The sequence below is a fragment of the Pecten maximus genome, chromosome 2 (assembly GCF_902652985.1).
Source record: "Pecten maximus chromosome 2, xPecMax1.1, whole genome shotgun sequence".
Taxonomy (NCBI): domain Eukaryota; kingdom Metazoa; phylum Mollusca; class Bivalvia; order Pectinida; family Pectinidae; genus Pecten; species Pecten maximus.
Window position 1 is genome coordinate 35673314 of NC_047016.1, and position 15609 is coordinate 35688922.

Here is a 15609-nt window from a genome sequence, read left to right on the forward strand (position 1 = left end):
ACTCGGTACGAATATTACATCCAAAACATGGCGAAGGGCCTGAACCACTGGGCTGACATCCTGATCGTCGTTACCTACTTCGTGGTAGTGATTGGCGTCGGCCTCTGGGTTAGTGAAGAGTTTGCTTACTCATTTATGAAATATTTTAATGGTTCTAATGTATTTACATATGTACAATTGTCATGTATACGTAATCAAATCGTCTATGTGTTTGATACTTTATTTATCTGCAATTACACATTTAATATTTGGTATGCTTTTTCATACCCTTTTTTACTTAGTCTGAGTTTTGCAAAGCGTAAGCATTAATTTAATCCATTTGTTTGAATTCGAAATTTTTAGAACACCAACCAAACAGTATATGTATGTCAATGCAGCGTAACCTCCACAGGTGCGATAGTGTAGCAATATACACAAGCAAACACACACACACTTTCACCCTCACTCACACACACACAATAAAAATACAAATAGGCATGTTTATAACGAATTCTGCATGATCAGAGGACAGAAAGTCCGAAATTCGTTATACTGTATGGTCTACAACGTGTTGACATCAGGTTTTTATACTGCTTGAAATACTAAGTGTCTCAATATAGCCAATGTAATAAGTGACGAGTTCAGAGTAACCAGCCGTTAATGTCTAGTGGTTTTGTTTATTTTGATTTGTGAATGCAACTATACTAAACATTCAAGGGGATACGGATAAAAGGGGGTTTATCTCGTGTTCAAACCACCCTGTTTGAGTTAGGTAGATATCACTGTGTCGTTGTATTCTGTAATTTGTTAACAACCATGGTATATGTCCAATCTAAGCAGCTGGGCTTTAAAATCTATCTTACACACATCATAAAGTGCGTTCCTCTGAAGACTAAGATTATCTATCGGAGTCTTAAGTCTATAAAAACTTTAAACCAGAACATGGAATGAGTCAGTATTAAAAACATATCCACAGCCAAAGGATTACCTACGATGGCCCAATCGAGCCAGCAAAAATGACATACATTTCCATGTTTTTGTTTAGTTTTAGTTTTTGTTTTTTGGTTTTTTTTGGGGTTTTTTTTGGTTTTGATTATTTTTTTTTTTTTTTTTTTTTTTGTTGGGTTTTTTGTCCGGCATATTTCAAACCTGTTTTTTGCCAGACGAAAATGGTTTTGAAATTTAACATCGAATCGTATGTTGTACCAATCACACATAATGAAACCCGTAAGGGATTTAGAGAAATCAAACTTGACTTCAACAAAAGTTTTTTTTTTAGTTATTTCAAACAAGATTGTTTTTATTTCTCGTTTATACCACATCAAAGGCATGGGAAGTGAAAATAAATTGAATACATTGAAAAATGAATACATTTTATTTACCTCCTTTCAGACAAAATTAGGCAATTTTACATAATGGGACTCATACGCCAAGACGTTGTGTGCATTAAGTGTTCTGGTGCGCGAACAATGCAAACAGACAGAAGAAGAAGCTTTCAATAAAGCGAATTATTTTATCACCGTGTAGATGAGCTGCATTATCTCTGTTTCAGACCCCTTTGAATGAAAGTTGTTAATCAAAATGTTCACATATAGACAAGTAACGGGGAAAATCACTACCAGATAAAAAAAAACATTGGTATAATAACAGAGCTTTGTATATACAATTACTAAGTGTTATGTCTCTACTGAGTATTATATGTTATGGCATATAGATGCTCTCTATTTTCATTGTGCTATATTGTCAAACAGAATGATGCCTGTGTAAGCACCTAATTGATAACCGGATGTGGAGGATTGGTAGATGTTTGCAATCAACTGTATTTAACAGTGTTTAACATACCAAATATACCAAACGATACACGTGCAATACCATGCAATGTACCACAGTAAACCAGCCAATCAATATGTGTAAGATCAGAAAAAAACATATCTATGTATATAATGTGCATGAAGCGTCAAAACAATGAAAAAACAAATGTCAAGGACAATTGATAAGAAGGTACAGTGGCGTATTAGGATCAACAAATAATGTGTACGTTCAACTTAGTACATGTATATTTTACTATTAACTTAAGATCTTGTACTTTCTACTAAGTATCCTGTACATATATTTGAGTAAACTGGACGTACAACTCAGTATCCTGTACGTACACCTTAGTATTTTGTACGTACAAATTATTATATTCTACGTACAGCTTAGTATATTGTACGTACAGCTTTGTGTATTGTACGCACAGCTTACTATATTGTGCGTACAATTAAGTATATTGTACATTTGGTTTGGTTTGGTTTGGTTTGGTTTATTTTGTTTACCGTCCTATTAACAGCTAAGATCATTAAAGGGCGGCATGCGTGTGGTGAGTGCGTATGTGTGTTTTGGGAGGCTGCGGCATGTTCGTGTTAAGTCTCCTTGTGATAGGCCGGTTTATAGTGCTACCTCACTGAAGCATATTGCCGAAGACACCCAACAGGACACCCCACCCAGTCACATTATACTGACAACGGGCGAACCAGTCGTCTCACTCCAAATATGCTGAGCGCTAAGCAGGAGTAGCAACTACCATTTTTAAAGACTCGGGTGTGTCTCGGCCAGGGGACAGAACCCAAAGCCTTCCTCACAGTGGCGAACGCTCAACTAATGTCCAAAAGTGGGGCATTGTCAAAGGAGACATTAGTAAGAAGAAAGTTGCTAAGAAAGAAAAGATAAGATCCCAAATTTAGTCGCCAATTACGATCATGCAATGGGGGCAGCAGGTACAATTCTAACGCCCTACCTGCAGGGCAAATATTGTACGTAAAATACAGCTTAGTATATATCACGCACACCTTGGTATTTTGTACGTACAACTTAGTATATTGTGCGTACAATTAAGTATATTGTACGTACAGTTCAGTATATTGTGCGTACAATTTAGTATCTTGTACGTACAGCTTAGTATATTGTACGTACAATTCAGTATTTTGTTTGTACAGCTTTGTACATTGTGCATACAATTTAGTATCTTTGACGTACATCTTAGTATCGTTTACGTTCAAGATAACATACATTAAACTAAGTATCATGTCCATACAAATGAATGAGAACAAAATTTGATCAAGCAAACAAATTGAAACACATTTACCAAACAGATTATAAAAATCATTTTATGCATTACGTTAATCCAGTCATGTACTTGATACACTCACACACCATGAATACGCTGGTACAATTAACTGCAAAATATTGCGATTTCCTAATTAGAATTATTTAGAAAAGGCGAACGTGAAATGCTACAGATTATGGCCCCAATTCTAAGGTTTTTGCTCTCATGACATCTCGTGAATTCGCATATATGAATGATAATGATGTAAACATGGCGCTTCAACCCAGTCCTTAGTGAATAAATCAGCTGATGCTTGATACTTTATGAAAAGAAGACTTTTGAAGTTTAAATTTTTTCATTAGAATATATTTATATCATGTTAATAACTTCAACTTTAACTTGTAAACAATATGTGCCTTCGCCTTTTAGGATTAACAACTCTGAAAGATCCGATTTTATGTAAATTCACATGCAAGTTAAAATGGTCATGTGGTTAGATGGTAATGATAATAGCTTTCAAGAGTCACATTTTAAATGACGTGGCGTACTAGGGGGGTAGTCGATTTTTTTTATTGAGCCGTTGACAACCAGCCAATATCTTTTTCAACACCCTGGGGAGCATACAGCTGGAGCGGTCATTTCGGCGGTTACAGTTAATAATACACATTTCTTGCAATGCCCTACCACGTAATAATTTACAGCTGAGTCGACTGGAAAACAACGGAGTATATTATCATTTTCAAGAAAACAAAACAGCGCTCGTTATGACAATGAGATGAATTATATAACAACTGCTACATTCCTCTCTATTTCATTCCTATTTGGCCTTTTCGTATGAAAGAGCCTCCAGATACATAAATTCGTGTATGTTAATGTTGCAGATGCAATATATATTATGTATGCATATACGAATACTATAACTCTAATCTACATTTTCTTTTTTGGCATATAAACAATGTACCATTTTTGAAAATTGAACAATAACATAATTTAAAGAATTTCTTTATTTACATCTAGAAATAGATGAATATGTACAATATAAATATCCAGATTTCTTACATTTTCAGTCGCTCCGAAGACCAAACAGAGGAAATGTGAAGAGCTACTTCCTGGCTGGAAGGTCCATGCCGTGGTTTGCGGTAAGTACAAATCGACCAATAGAGATCGCCGAAATGGTATCAGCTTTCTTCTAACTCTTTAAACACTTGGTTAAAAGTCCGTCCGCGTATCATTTCCAATCGATTTTATTTGATATATAAACTTTAATATCTACTCGCTTTACTGCTCATGTGCTGCACCCGCTATCGATCTTCATGCTTGCCTCTTTTTCAGGTTTTGTGATTAAAAGTTCTAATAAATGACCATATTTCCGACAATGAATGATTACAGTTTCATTCATGGCATAGGACATTGGGTGTATAAATAACCTAATCACATACTACGCATTCCTCTCTTCATGATTTTTTGTTGGTTTTTGTTTTTTGTTTTTGATTTTTGCACCTCCTCATTAAGCATTTTGCATTTCATTTGGTAAATTTCTAGATTTTGGTTTCCATTATCAATGATTAAGGCCCTTAGGCGTCACTGACGAGTCCTCGAAGAAGGAGACAGCTTACATTGCAGTGTGATTCATTTAAGCAATGAACAGTGGTTTAAAGTTGTTATAGTCGATATGGCAGCAAGATGTATGATAGGCAAATGGCATGGAAACCCGTTAGGGTTCCCATGCTACATAGGGTTCCCATGCTACATTTGCCAATACTACATCTTGCTGCCATATCGACTATAACAACTTTAAAACCACTGTTCAATACTTATATTTACATTGTCTTAACATTTTCCTCAACTTAGAAAAAAAATAAACCAACATAAAAAAATCCCGCCTTTTTTAATGTCACATGACCCAGTGGATGTTATAGCCTGAGGCACTGGGTGTTATCGGCATATGGTGGCAACTGCCTTTTAGCATTGTGTCAATGGGGAAATGCGGAGCAAATGTAAATATTTCGTCTCCACTGTATCTAACTCTCAATTTGATTAGAAGGGATGATAATATATCATGTACCTTTCATACAATATTTTGAGACGAAGCATGGAGGATTTTTTTCTTAAATCATCCGACTCGCTCTTTCTAACGTATAACTATATGGGCAAAACAAAGGGATGCATCTGCTTCATAGTGGACGATGTATTTGGGATAAAAAGAGGATTGCCTACGCCTTGCATATAGATTCAGCTATATCTGTCCTGGTATCGTTTTTGTTATATCCTACATTGGTTAGATGGTTGTGTATTATCTTAGATTAATTAATAATTTACATTTGATTGCCATTTTGCTGCTCGCTATGGCTGTATTTTACATATGGTACAATATCTAGTTATTTTTACCTATAGTAACCAAATATACGCCTGCTCATCCTTAAATGGTGATGTTCTGTGAGGAGACATTTGTTTTGTTTGACAGGTCGGTGCGTCACTGTTCTCCAGTAACATTGGCAGTGAGCATTTTGTGGGATTGGCAGGCGCGGGGGCCTCGTCAGGGATTGCACTAGTTCTGTATGAGTGGTTTGTAAGTATGTGCACAGGTTTAAAATGTTATAACAATGTTAAGTAATCTGATATGTTTTTATATGTCCCTTTAGAGCGCACTCTCTCTTTATATATGTGTATGTGTTCTATTAAACAATTTTGAAAATCGTGACCTGAATATAGTCATCACACCAACGTCACAGGAGCGGAAAAAATATTTACAATAGTTAGTGCTCACAATATAAATGATAAGCATTGAAACTATATCCGCGAGATTTATGATTTGATAAGTTGTTTAAATTATATTTTTATGAATGAATATTATACTATTCTCAGGTCGACTGATTCTTTTTAAAGATGAAAATGTTGGGGGAAATGCCATACAACCAAACTATTGTCAACCTGTTTTCCGGTGAATATAATGATTTATCAACCGGAGGAAGTGATATTCCCCGAGGCCGAAGAGGAGTATCACTCCTCAGGTTGATAATCATCGGAGTCACTAGAAAACAGGTTGATACCTGTTTGATGATCTGGCAATTAAATAAATGATAATTATTCAATCAATCTAATTGTTTAACAAGATCGTGCTATGTTACTATTGATGAGTCAAAGTCCCATAGGTGTATCTACAATAAACACTAAATCAAATTGACCTGCACGTGTAAGTTTTGGTTTAGTTGGAAATATTTTGTTTATTTCAGGTAATATTCTTGATCTTGTTGTGCGGCTGGCTGTTCCTACCTGTCTACATATCGGCCGGGGTAAGCTAATGTTTACCTGTCTACATATCGGCCGGGGTAGGCTAATGTTTACCTGTCTACATATCGGCCGGGGTAGGCTAATGTTTACCTGTCTACATATCGGCCAGGATAGACTAATATTTACCTGTCTACATATCGACCGGGATAGACTAATATTTACCTGTCTACATATCGACCGGGATAGACTAATATTTACCTGTCTACATATCGACCGGGATTAATAGAATCACCCTTTCTTTTGTGAATAATATTGATATTTAGCATTCAAACGTTCCGGGTCAGGTCATAGTGACGTCACCCTATCGAGAACAAGAGCACGTTCAAAGAGCACGTGTATCTTGTCTTTTCCCTAGGGTGGGATAAGAAAATCTCACCCCGGTAAAACTGCGGATATCCCTGTCCAGGGTGAGAGAATAATAGAATCGTTCAACCCTTTTTGGGTGGGATAGGGGGATATCTACCCGAGGAGGGAGATTGTTAAATTCCCAATGACGCTTTACACCTTACGATGTTGATTTCATACAAAATATAGTTCCGATTAGCTTGTCAAAAAGAACACGGAACACTCAGTTAACTCTGATAATTAATATTTATTCTAATTTCTTTTGTGAATAATATTGATATTTAGTATTCAAACATTCCGGGTCAGGTCATAGTGACGTCACCCTATGGAGAACAAGAGCACGTTCAAAGAGCACGTATAGCTTGTCTTTTCCCTAGTGTGAGATAAGAAAATCTCACCCCGGCAAAACTGCGGATATCCCTGGCCAGGGTGAGAGAAAAGATAATGTTACCTGTTTACATATCGGCCGGGGTAGGCTAATGTTTACCTGTCTACATATCGACCGGGGTAGGCTAATGTTTACCTGTCTACATATCGACCGGGGTAGGCTAATGTTTACCTGTCTATATATCGACCGGGGTAGGCTAATGTTTACCTGTCTATATATCGGCCGGGGTAGGCTAATGTTTACCTGTCTATATATCGGCCTGGGTAGGCTAATGTTTACCTGTCTACATGTCGACCGGGGTAGGCTGATGTTTACCTGTCTGTATATCGACCGGGGTAGGCTAATGTTTACCTGTCAATATATCGACCGGGGTAAGCTAATGTTTACCTGTCTGTATATCGACCGGGGTAGGCTGATGTAGACAAGTATTTCATCACTAACCAACAAACCATTGCAAAAATGTAAAGTATATCGTAATATCCACTCAAAATCGACTAAACGCGATGAAAGATTTAACAGAATACAGATGTTTGACTGTCTACCTATAATACACATTATTTATAAGTTAAAGCTCTTCACCAGTAGATACTTCTTTCTCTAGTTTACTTATGCTATATCTTCTACTTTTCTTTTCAGGTATACACACTTCCAGAGTATATCGAGAGACGGCATGGCGGCCGGAAGTTGAGAGTTTACCTCAGTTGTATAGCCCTGATCTTGTACGTGGTCTCCAAATTGGCAGTGAGTACAAACCATGCATTAGGTCTTTGGGATGTAGTCTAATGGTTGCTTTCGAATGGAAACAGTTTGTGCACTAGCGGATCCAAAGGGGGCGGGGTCCGGATGAGGAATTTTTTTTATAGCCTTAAAAAACGCCTATGCCAAACATATGATGTTCATGTTCCTTTGGTTGATGATATTTTTTGTGATTTCCTAGGTAGCAGCAGCCCTATATCACGAGCTCACTATAAATGTTCTTTTTGTGGTTGTGTAAAAGATAGATGTGCCAGTCAAATATGGACGTTTGTGGCAGTACACATATGAACGTTTATAGAGATCATGTATAAATCGTTTAAGCAACTGGGGATACGTCTTTCGTGTTCAACTTTTAAAAAAGTGCTGTATTTCACTCAGAAATGTTATTTGACGATTTAATTTTACAGGTTAGTATCTTTGCCGGGTCCATGTTTATTCAGATGACGCTCGGATGGGATATGTACTTGTCAATAATTGTACTGTTGGTGATTACAGCGATATACACTATTCTAGGTAGGTAATACATATACCAAATTATGTTTGTAATAAATACATAATCCCGTATATAAATGTAACTGATGTAATACATTTGGCAATTCTCATAATGATAAAGGACAGGTAATATCTTACACACAGGTAACGACTACCTTACTTAGTCAGGGCAGTCAAGACACCTGTAGTAGTATACTCAGATACCATTCCATTTCCATTACTGTTCTTGTTATCTAATGTTTCCATCATTATCATAGTCATTAAGTATTGTATATCATGTTTTGTAAGAAATATAAACACCATTCTACGTACGTAATATATTCACAGTTACACATTGTGTGTGAGTGTTATACAACATATTGATAAGTATTATACATGTTAACCGCATAATATGTAAGTACATATATTACACACATTATCTTAAGCATGTAGATATAATGTCATAGGCAAGTATCATACAATGAACTGAGCACATGTAAAACAATGTGAGATCATTTCCTTATTGTACTCTTATATCTAATATTATACATATGCACTTTGGTTACAGATACGCTGGCGGAGCGAAAAGGGGTATTGGAATCAACAGCATATCTTTAATTTTATGTTAGCGGAATTAACAGCCTCACAATTACCATTCTAGCGCTTTCACTATACAAACCTACCGAATTCCAATTTCTATTATTTCTTTGTTGTTTTTTTCTTATTTACGTCTAGGTGGATTAACAGCAGTGATGTACACAGACACATTCCAAACAGCTGTCATGATACTTGGATCTCTCTCGATTGTGGTTATTGGTAAGACAAACTCCGTAAGAGTTTACGGGATTTTATTAAATGTTAGAAATATTAAATGAGACAATTTCCATCATGCCCTCGTCTGGTTATTGGTAAGACAAACCCCGTAAGAGTTTACAGTACACCATTTAAGCTATAAATATGAAATGTGACAATTTCCATTATGCCCTTCATGGTTTTTTTTGTTTTGTTTTTTAATTTTAACATAACATAGCAACACACATTTTAAACGATATCGAGACTTCGCTGTAGGTATAGGTTGGATACTCCCAGAATTGTGTTAATGATTCCCAGATCACTTCGATATATAGCTGTTTGGATTTTTCACTTTGAAACACGATCGTTTAAGTTCAACAAAGATAATTAAATTTTCTTGAAATACAAACGATAAAATGTTGTTTTTTTCTTGGTCGTTCGGTTATAACGGCTGAAATTTATCTGATTTTTTTTTTGATTGAATGTCTGATATGTAAATACTGTTTCACTGCTGGCATTATTATTGCAACAGGATTCAACAAAGTGGGCGGCTTAAATGCTTTGGAAACAAAATACATGAGAGCTATTCCAAAGATCCGAAACAATGCCACGACATGCGGGATTCCGAAACAGGATGCCTTTAAAGTCTTCCTTGACCCAATAAACGGAGAGTACCCATGGCCAGCCCTTGTCCTGCAAAGTTCCATTGGCAGTCTGTGGTACTGGTGCTGTGACCAGGTATGGTCACGTGATAGATACATAGTTAAATAAAAATTGATATTGAAGTATACAGTCTGGTGATGTCACCGTGTAGGATCACGTGATATACACGCCTACATTCTAGTGATATTACTCTAAAGGATCACGTGATACACACACCTGCAATCTGATGCTGTGATCAGGAACACGTGATACAAGTATCTATATTCTGAGCAATGACCAGTGGGATCACGTGATACACATACGTACGACCTGGCGTTGAGAGAAGTTTGAATAAGTGGGTTTATAGTTGGCAGTCATTTATTTTATGTCTGTATGTCACTGGATTTGTAAGAGATATTTGTCGAAAACTTATAATCTAAAATGTTTCGACTCAGATATGTTGCAAGTATAATAGCTTACGCATACGTGTTCATAATATTTTGCAGGTGATTGTCCAACGTTCTTTAGGAGCAAAAAATCTATCCCATGCGAAGGGTGGTTCAATACTTGCCGGCTACCTCAAGACCCTGCCTCTCTTCCTAATCGTTTTCCCAGGCATGATCAGCAGGGTTTTGTTTCCAGGTAATAGGTCACTCTGTTGAGTAGACGATTCTTATCCAGTCATCATGTAAAAAATACCAAAACGGGTATCAAGGTTTCACTCTGTCAATCAGCCTGTATAGTTTTGTTTTATCAGTTCATAGAGAAACTTCCTAACCTATGCTATATCTTATCCCTTCTTTACTGTTTGTGATTTGCAGACGAGGTAGGGTGTGTGGACCCAGATGAATGTTCCCGGATATGCGACAATCCGGTTGGATGTTCTAACATTGCATACCCCAAATTGGTTCTTGAGCTACTTCCGGTCGGTAAGTTAATCAACCACCACTTACCAACAGAGTTTTTATTTCAATGCACTTTTAGTATGTTTTGGGTTAGGATTTCGTTATTGAAATCTTTAAGGTCTCCTTTTGTTACACCGATTCACACGCACTTTCACACTTTTCTAATTAAAACAGATTCATTCGGTGCATTTTCTTTTCAAGAATGTACTCTGTACTTTGTAGGTCTGCGCGGCCTCCTGATGGCAGTTATGGTGTCCGCCATAATGAGTTCTCTGACGTCAATCTTTAACAGCTCCAGTACTGTATTTACTATGGATGTATGGCGTAGGGTCAGAACTAAAGCATCTCAACGAGAGTTACTACTTGTTGGAAGGTTAGAGGTAGTTTCTTTATAAACCGTGCATGCGTGGGTAAATCACATTTGTATAAATCGTTACCTCTATAAATGCAGGCAGAAATGAATCTGTAAACCATTATATTAATTAACATATACAATTAAGCTGTAATTAAATATAAACAAATGTTATCATACAAGAGTATTGAATGTACTCATTGAAATAAATATATATACACTGCCCTCCAAAAGTTCTGTTACACGTTTAAATCGAAAGGCTAGCCAATGCAATTTGAGAAAAAGTGTTGTAATATCCGTAGGATAGTCCATGTGTAAGTGACGATTGCCGCACTTCTGCAGTTGCAGAGAGAGGGAATGGAAGGTCCTATTTTCCATATTCAAAAGTGAATAAAAATATGGGTTTTTTTTACTGACACAAGAAATTGTTTAACCGATTAACAGTAAGAAATTCACTTATATCAAACAAAGAGGGGAATGTTGTCCGTTGTGGTGGTGGAGGGTGGGGGGGGGGGGGGGGGGGGGGCTGCAAGTTCCTTATATCTTATACTTTGGATAGGAACATAAACGAAATCATTCATGAAAATCATAGAAGAAGGTGACTAAAAGTGACCCCCGTGGTGTCTGGATTTGTCTTTCTTGGCCGCTATGTTTAGACACTAAAGAAACCAAAATCAAAGCAATTATACAGTGAAATGGCCCGATTTAGTGATATCGATAGGAGTTGGATCGTTGCTCTGAAAATACAGGGCATTCACAACGTCATGCAGCCTAGCAATATTGTGTGCATGAGGCAATAATATCCCGTTTAGTTTGGCGTCTCAGAGCAGCAAAGATGGTAGGTAACTGTCCTAGGAGCGCACGCCCGTGCATTATGCCGCGACGTCAAGACAGAGGCATACGTCTCTTGCATCTCCGTAGCCGATTTGACGGTATGTCAAGATGTCGGCACTCATGGTCGCCCAGTGTGTACAACAACGATTAGAAATTGGTTGTGGGAGTTTTATTTAAGACCACGACGTCTCTATATTGGTCCACCACTTACGCAGAGGCGACGCCAGCGTCGATTATAGTGGCTGCTTGCACATGCACGGTTTCGTTTGGCCCATTGGAAACGTGTGTTCACAACCAGTCTCGATTTACGCTTTTCATGTCAGATGGACGACAACGTATCTGTCGACGTCGTGGGGAACGATATTCTGATGTTGGCATAACGGTCATCGACAGATTAGGGATAGGGTATCTTATGGTATTTACAGAGATATATCAAGGCGTGAAAATACCTCTCGTGGTTGTCCATGGTAATCCTACAGCAGGAAGCTATCGGGATCAGGTCTTAAGGCCATTCTTCCTCTTATCCATTAACGTAACCTTACGTTTCAGCGAGACCTCATGTTGCTAGGGTTTGTTGTGACTTTCAAAACAACGTTCTATTCTTGATTGGCCACCATACAGTCCAGATATGTCACCAATCCAGCATTTATTGGACGAGCTAGACGGGGGTACGGAAGCGCGTTAACGTCCCATATAACGTCGCTCACCTCACGCAGGACCTTATTCAGGAGTGAAATAATATCCCTCAAAGGGCAATAATGGGGTAAATGTTAAGGAGAGTAAAAGCAGCGAATTATGCCAGGGGTGGGCACACACGCTACTAATATGGATCAGAAAACATCGTGGGATACCATTGTTTTAACATTATTCATGTAAACACCGTCTGCTTCAGGACCTCAGAAATTACCCAAAATGCATTCAGTAACGATGAAATAATTAAGAAACCAACACCATGAACACATCAAAGAATCATGTAAAAGAATAACTATCAAAATCAACTCTTTTTTTCCCGCTAGTTTATATACTGTTGTGTTAATTTTCCTTTTTACAGACTGTTCGTGGTAGTATTGTGTGTCATAAGTATTCTATGGATTCCATTGGTCAAGTCCTCCCAGGGTGGAAAGCTGTTCCAGTACATGACAGCCATTGAAGCCTACCTTGGATCACCTATTGGGATTCTGTTTTTGTTGTCCATGTTTTGGAAAGGAACCACGGAAAACGTAATGTGTACTCAAACAATTAACTTTACCTAGAAATGATATTACGAACCGTAATATTGTAATTTATACTGGAGTATATTATGTTATATAACTTTATAAATATTTACCATTGCAACACTGTTTTTCTTTATTACAAGATTCAGAAAACATCTATGGCTTGACATTTCTTCGAAGATGGTTGTTTGTATGCATTCATTAAGCAAACATGACATGACATATACGAGCAAATGCATTTGAACTTTTGTGAAGTTCCGATAATGGATATAATTTTCAGTAATAATTTGAACTTTTTCAAAACTCGCCTATAAAAAACTGTTAAAAAGCTGCATTTCTAGTAAACAATAGCGCCAATGAATACATACAAATGCTATCACGCTTAGTTGATTTTTCATTTTTGACTTTTTATGATTGTAATGTATATATGAATTACAATTCCATTTAGTTGATTAAATAAATCTTAAATCATAAATAATGCCTCAACGTCATGGTTTGTTGTAGGGAGCATTCTGGGGTTTGTTTTTGGGGCACGTTTGCGGAATCATTCGCCTCGTTTTGGAATTTGTTTATCCCCAGCCGAACTGTGGGGAAGAGGAAACACGACCCGCCTTCCTCACAATAAACTACCTATACTTCGGTATTATGATACTCGTCATCACGACAATTACTACTGTCTTCATCAGTATCTTCACTGCTAAAAGGGAAGAGGATGAGGTCAGTATCTTTACTGGGGAAGCTTTTCTCTTTTTCTTTTATTTTTAAAATTTTATCAAAGTTTTTTCATGTTGCTATATACATACGGGCAAAAGTACCCATGTCTCTGCATTTGCATTTTGTATAGGAATCGTCAAGTAAACCAAACTTGAGCTTTCTTTTAGAAAACATATTTACCGACATTTTGATTGCCTGTAAGAGATTAATTATTTCAATTACTACAGTTATGTGGTGTTACTTGGTGGACCAAGTATAAGGCGCCCAAAAGCCCTCAAGAACAGAATCTCGAACTTATGGATTCGCACTCTACTACGAATACGTCATCACGGCAGCATGAAGGTATGCTTTGTCCTTTACTACACATAGATAATATTACATGCCATATAAGCCCGAGGGATTAGGCCGGTGTCTGATATTTGTCGAGGGCTGATATGGCTTGTGATATGGGTTTTACCATGTTTTATTATGTTTATCATGTAGTAACACAATGCATGTCTGATTCAAAATTTTAATAAAACAACAACATGTATCTGTCAAGTTCCTCCGGATCTAGTTCTCCCATGTCTCTTTCCTTAACTAAGTTGAGAATTCCCCTAGCTCTGACTCAGTTTTACTTACCGTATTCTGTCGATTTGACACATCTGACTTGATATGACCTATCACGGTGAGATCATCATCGGAATCTATCTCTTTACCTGCACTTGTGGATTGCTCTGTTTCTTTTTAGCTATGTCTGTCTTGTATATAAAGTAATCAATTTAGCTACATAAACCTGTCGGCTACCAATTTACTGACGGTCATCAAACCGAACACCCTCGAGGAATTCCGAAATCTGTGATATGCATTTTCGGACCGCCGGTCTAATATTGGTCACGTGAATTTAGCTGTATTACACAGGGCGGAAATATCAAGTAATAATTATATGATAACAGAAAATATATATGACATTGCCATTTGCTCTATAGGCTCGGCAATGTTGGGTATTTTGAAACCCCATTTCCGTATTACTCCTGTGATATTTAGACACGCTCGTTATTATTATTTCATTTTTAAGATGAAATTCAAAAATATCTGTTGACTAAGAAATATAATATAACATTTCTATTATAAGTTCAAAAATGCTTTAGGCCTTTAAATCCCTTTTCCGCATTGTTCATTAGGCATTTAAGACTGAATTTATAATTGATACTTTTTTTTTCTCTCTCTCTCTCTCTCTTTTATCAAAAGAAATATAACCTTATATCTATTTATATCTGACAAATACATTAACACCTATTCACAGAAGATGACGACCTAGCCGTTCCTGACTCGGCATCATGGTTTAGACGAATGTTCGAGGTTGTGTGTGGGAGTGCCGAGGACCAAACTACAGAAATTGACATTGAGCAAAGGAGAAACTTCGTTAATCAAACAAAATGGGCCAAACGCATTCTTAATGTCAATGCCGTTATTCTGGTTCTGATTGTCTGCTTCCTGTCGGCATTTTTTAACTAATTAAACCCCAGCAAATGTACAATGGGACAAAAATCACAAATTGTCTTCTAAAGCTACTCCTGGGCTACCGTGAAGCTTGAATACGTAAGAATATTACACGATTCATTATCATGCTTTTTGTTAAATAAAATCTCAGCAATCATCTATTCATTCGAAGTATGTAACTATCAAACTAAGTAGTTACTGGTGATATTTTTAGCATTAATTATAATGACCTTAATGACTTTTTTTACCATTGGAAATTCTTCTTCCTAATGTCTCCCTTGACAATGCCTCACTTTTGGCCTTTAGTTGAGCGTTCGCCCCTGTGAGGAAGGCTTTGGGTTCTGTCCCCTGGCCGAGAC

General features: G+C 37.2%; 1 protein-coding gene across 1 annotated transcript; it reads left to right on the top strand.

The window, feature by feature from the left end:
• On the top strand, nucleotides 1-15408 carry LOC117321906 (sodium/glucose cotransporter 4-like). The gene is made up of 15 exons (XM_033876532.1): nucleotides 1-108; nucleotides 4132-4203; nucleotides 5529-5633; nucleotides 6298-6357; nucleotides 7725-7829; nucleotides 8252-8357; nucleotides 9051-9131; nucleotides 9640-9845; nucleotides 10256-10391; nucleotides 10571-10678; nucleotides 10877-11027; nucleotides 12892-13060; nucleotides 13559-13771; nucleotides 13996-14110; nucleotides 15054-15408. The coding sequence occupies exons 1-15, from the start codon at nucleotides 28-30 to the stop codon at nucleotides 15263-15265; spliced, it is 1920 nt and encodes a 639-aa protein (XP_033732423.1). The 5' UTR covers nucleotides 1-27; the 3' UTR covers nucleotides 15266-15408.
• The last annotated feature ends 201 nt before the right edge of the window (nucleotides 15409-15609 follow it).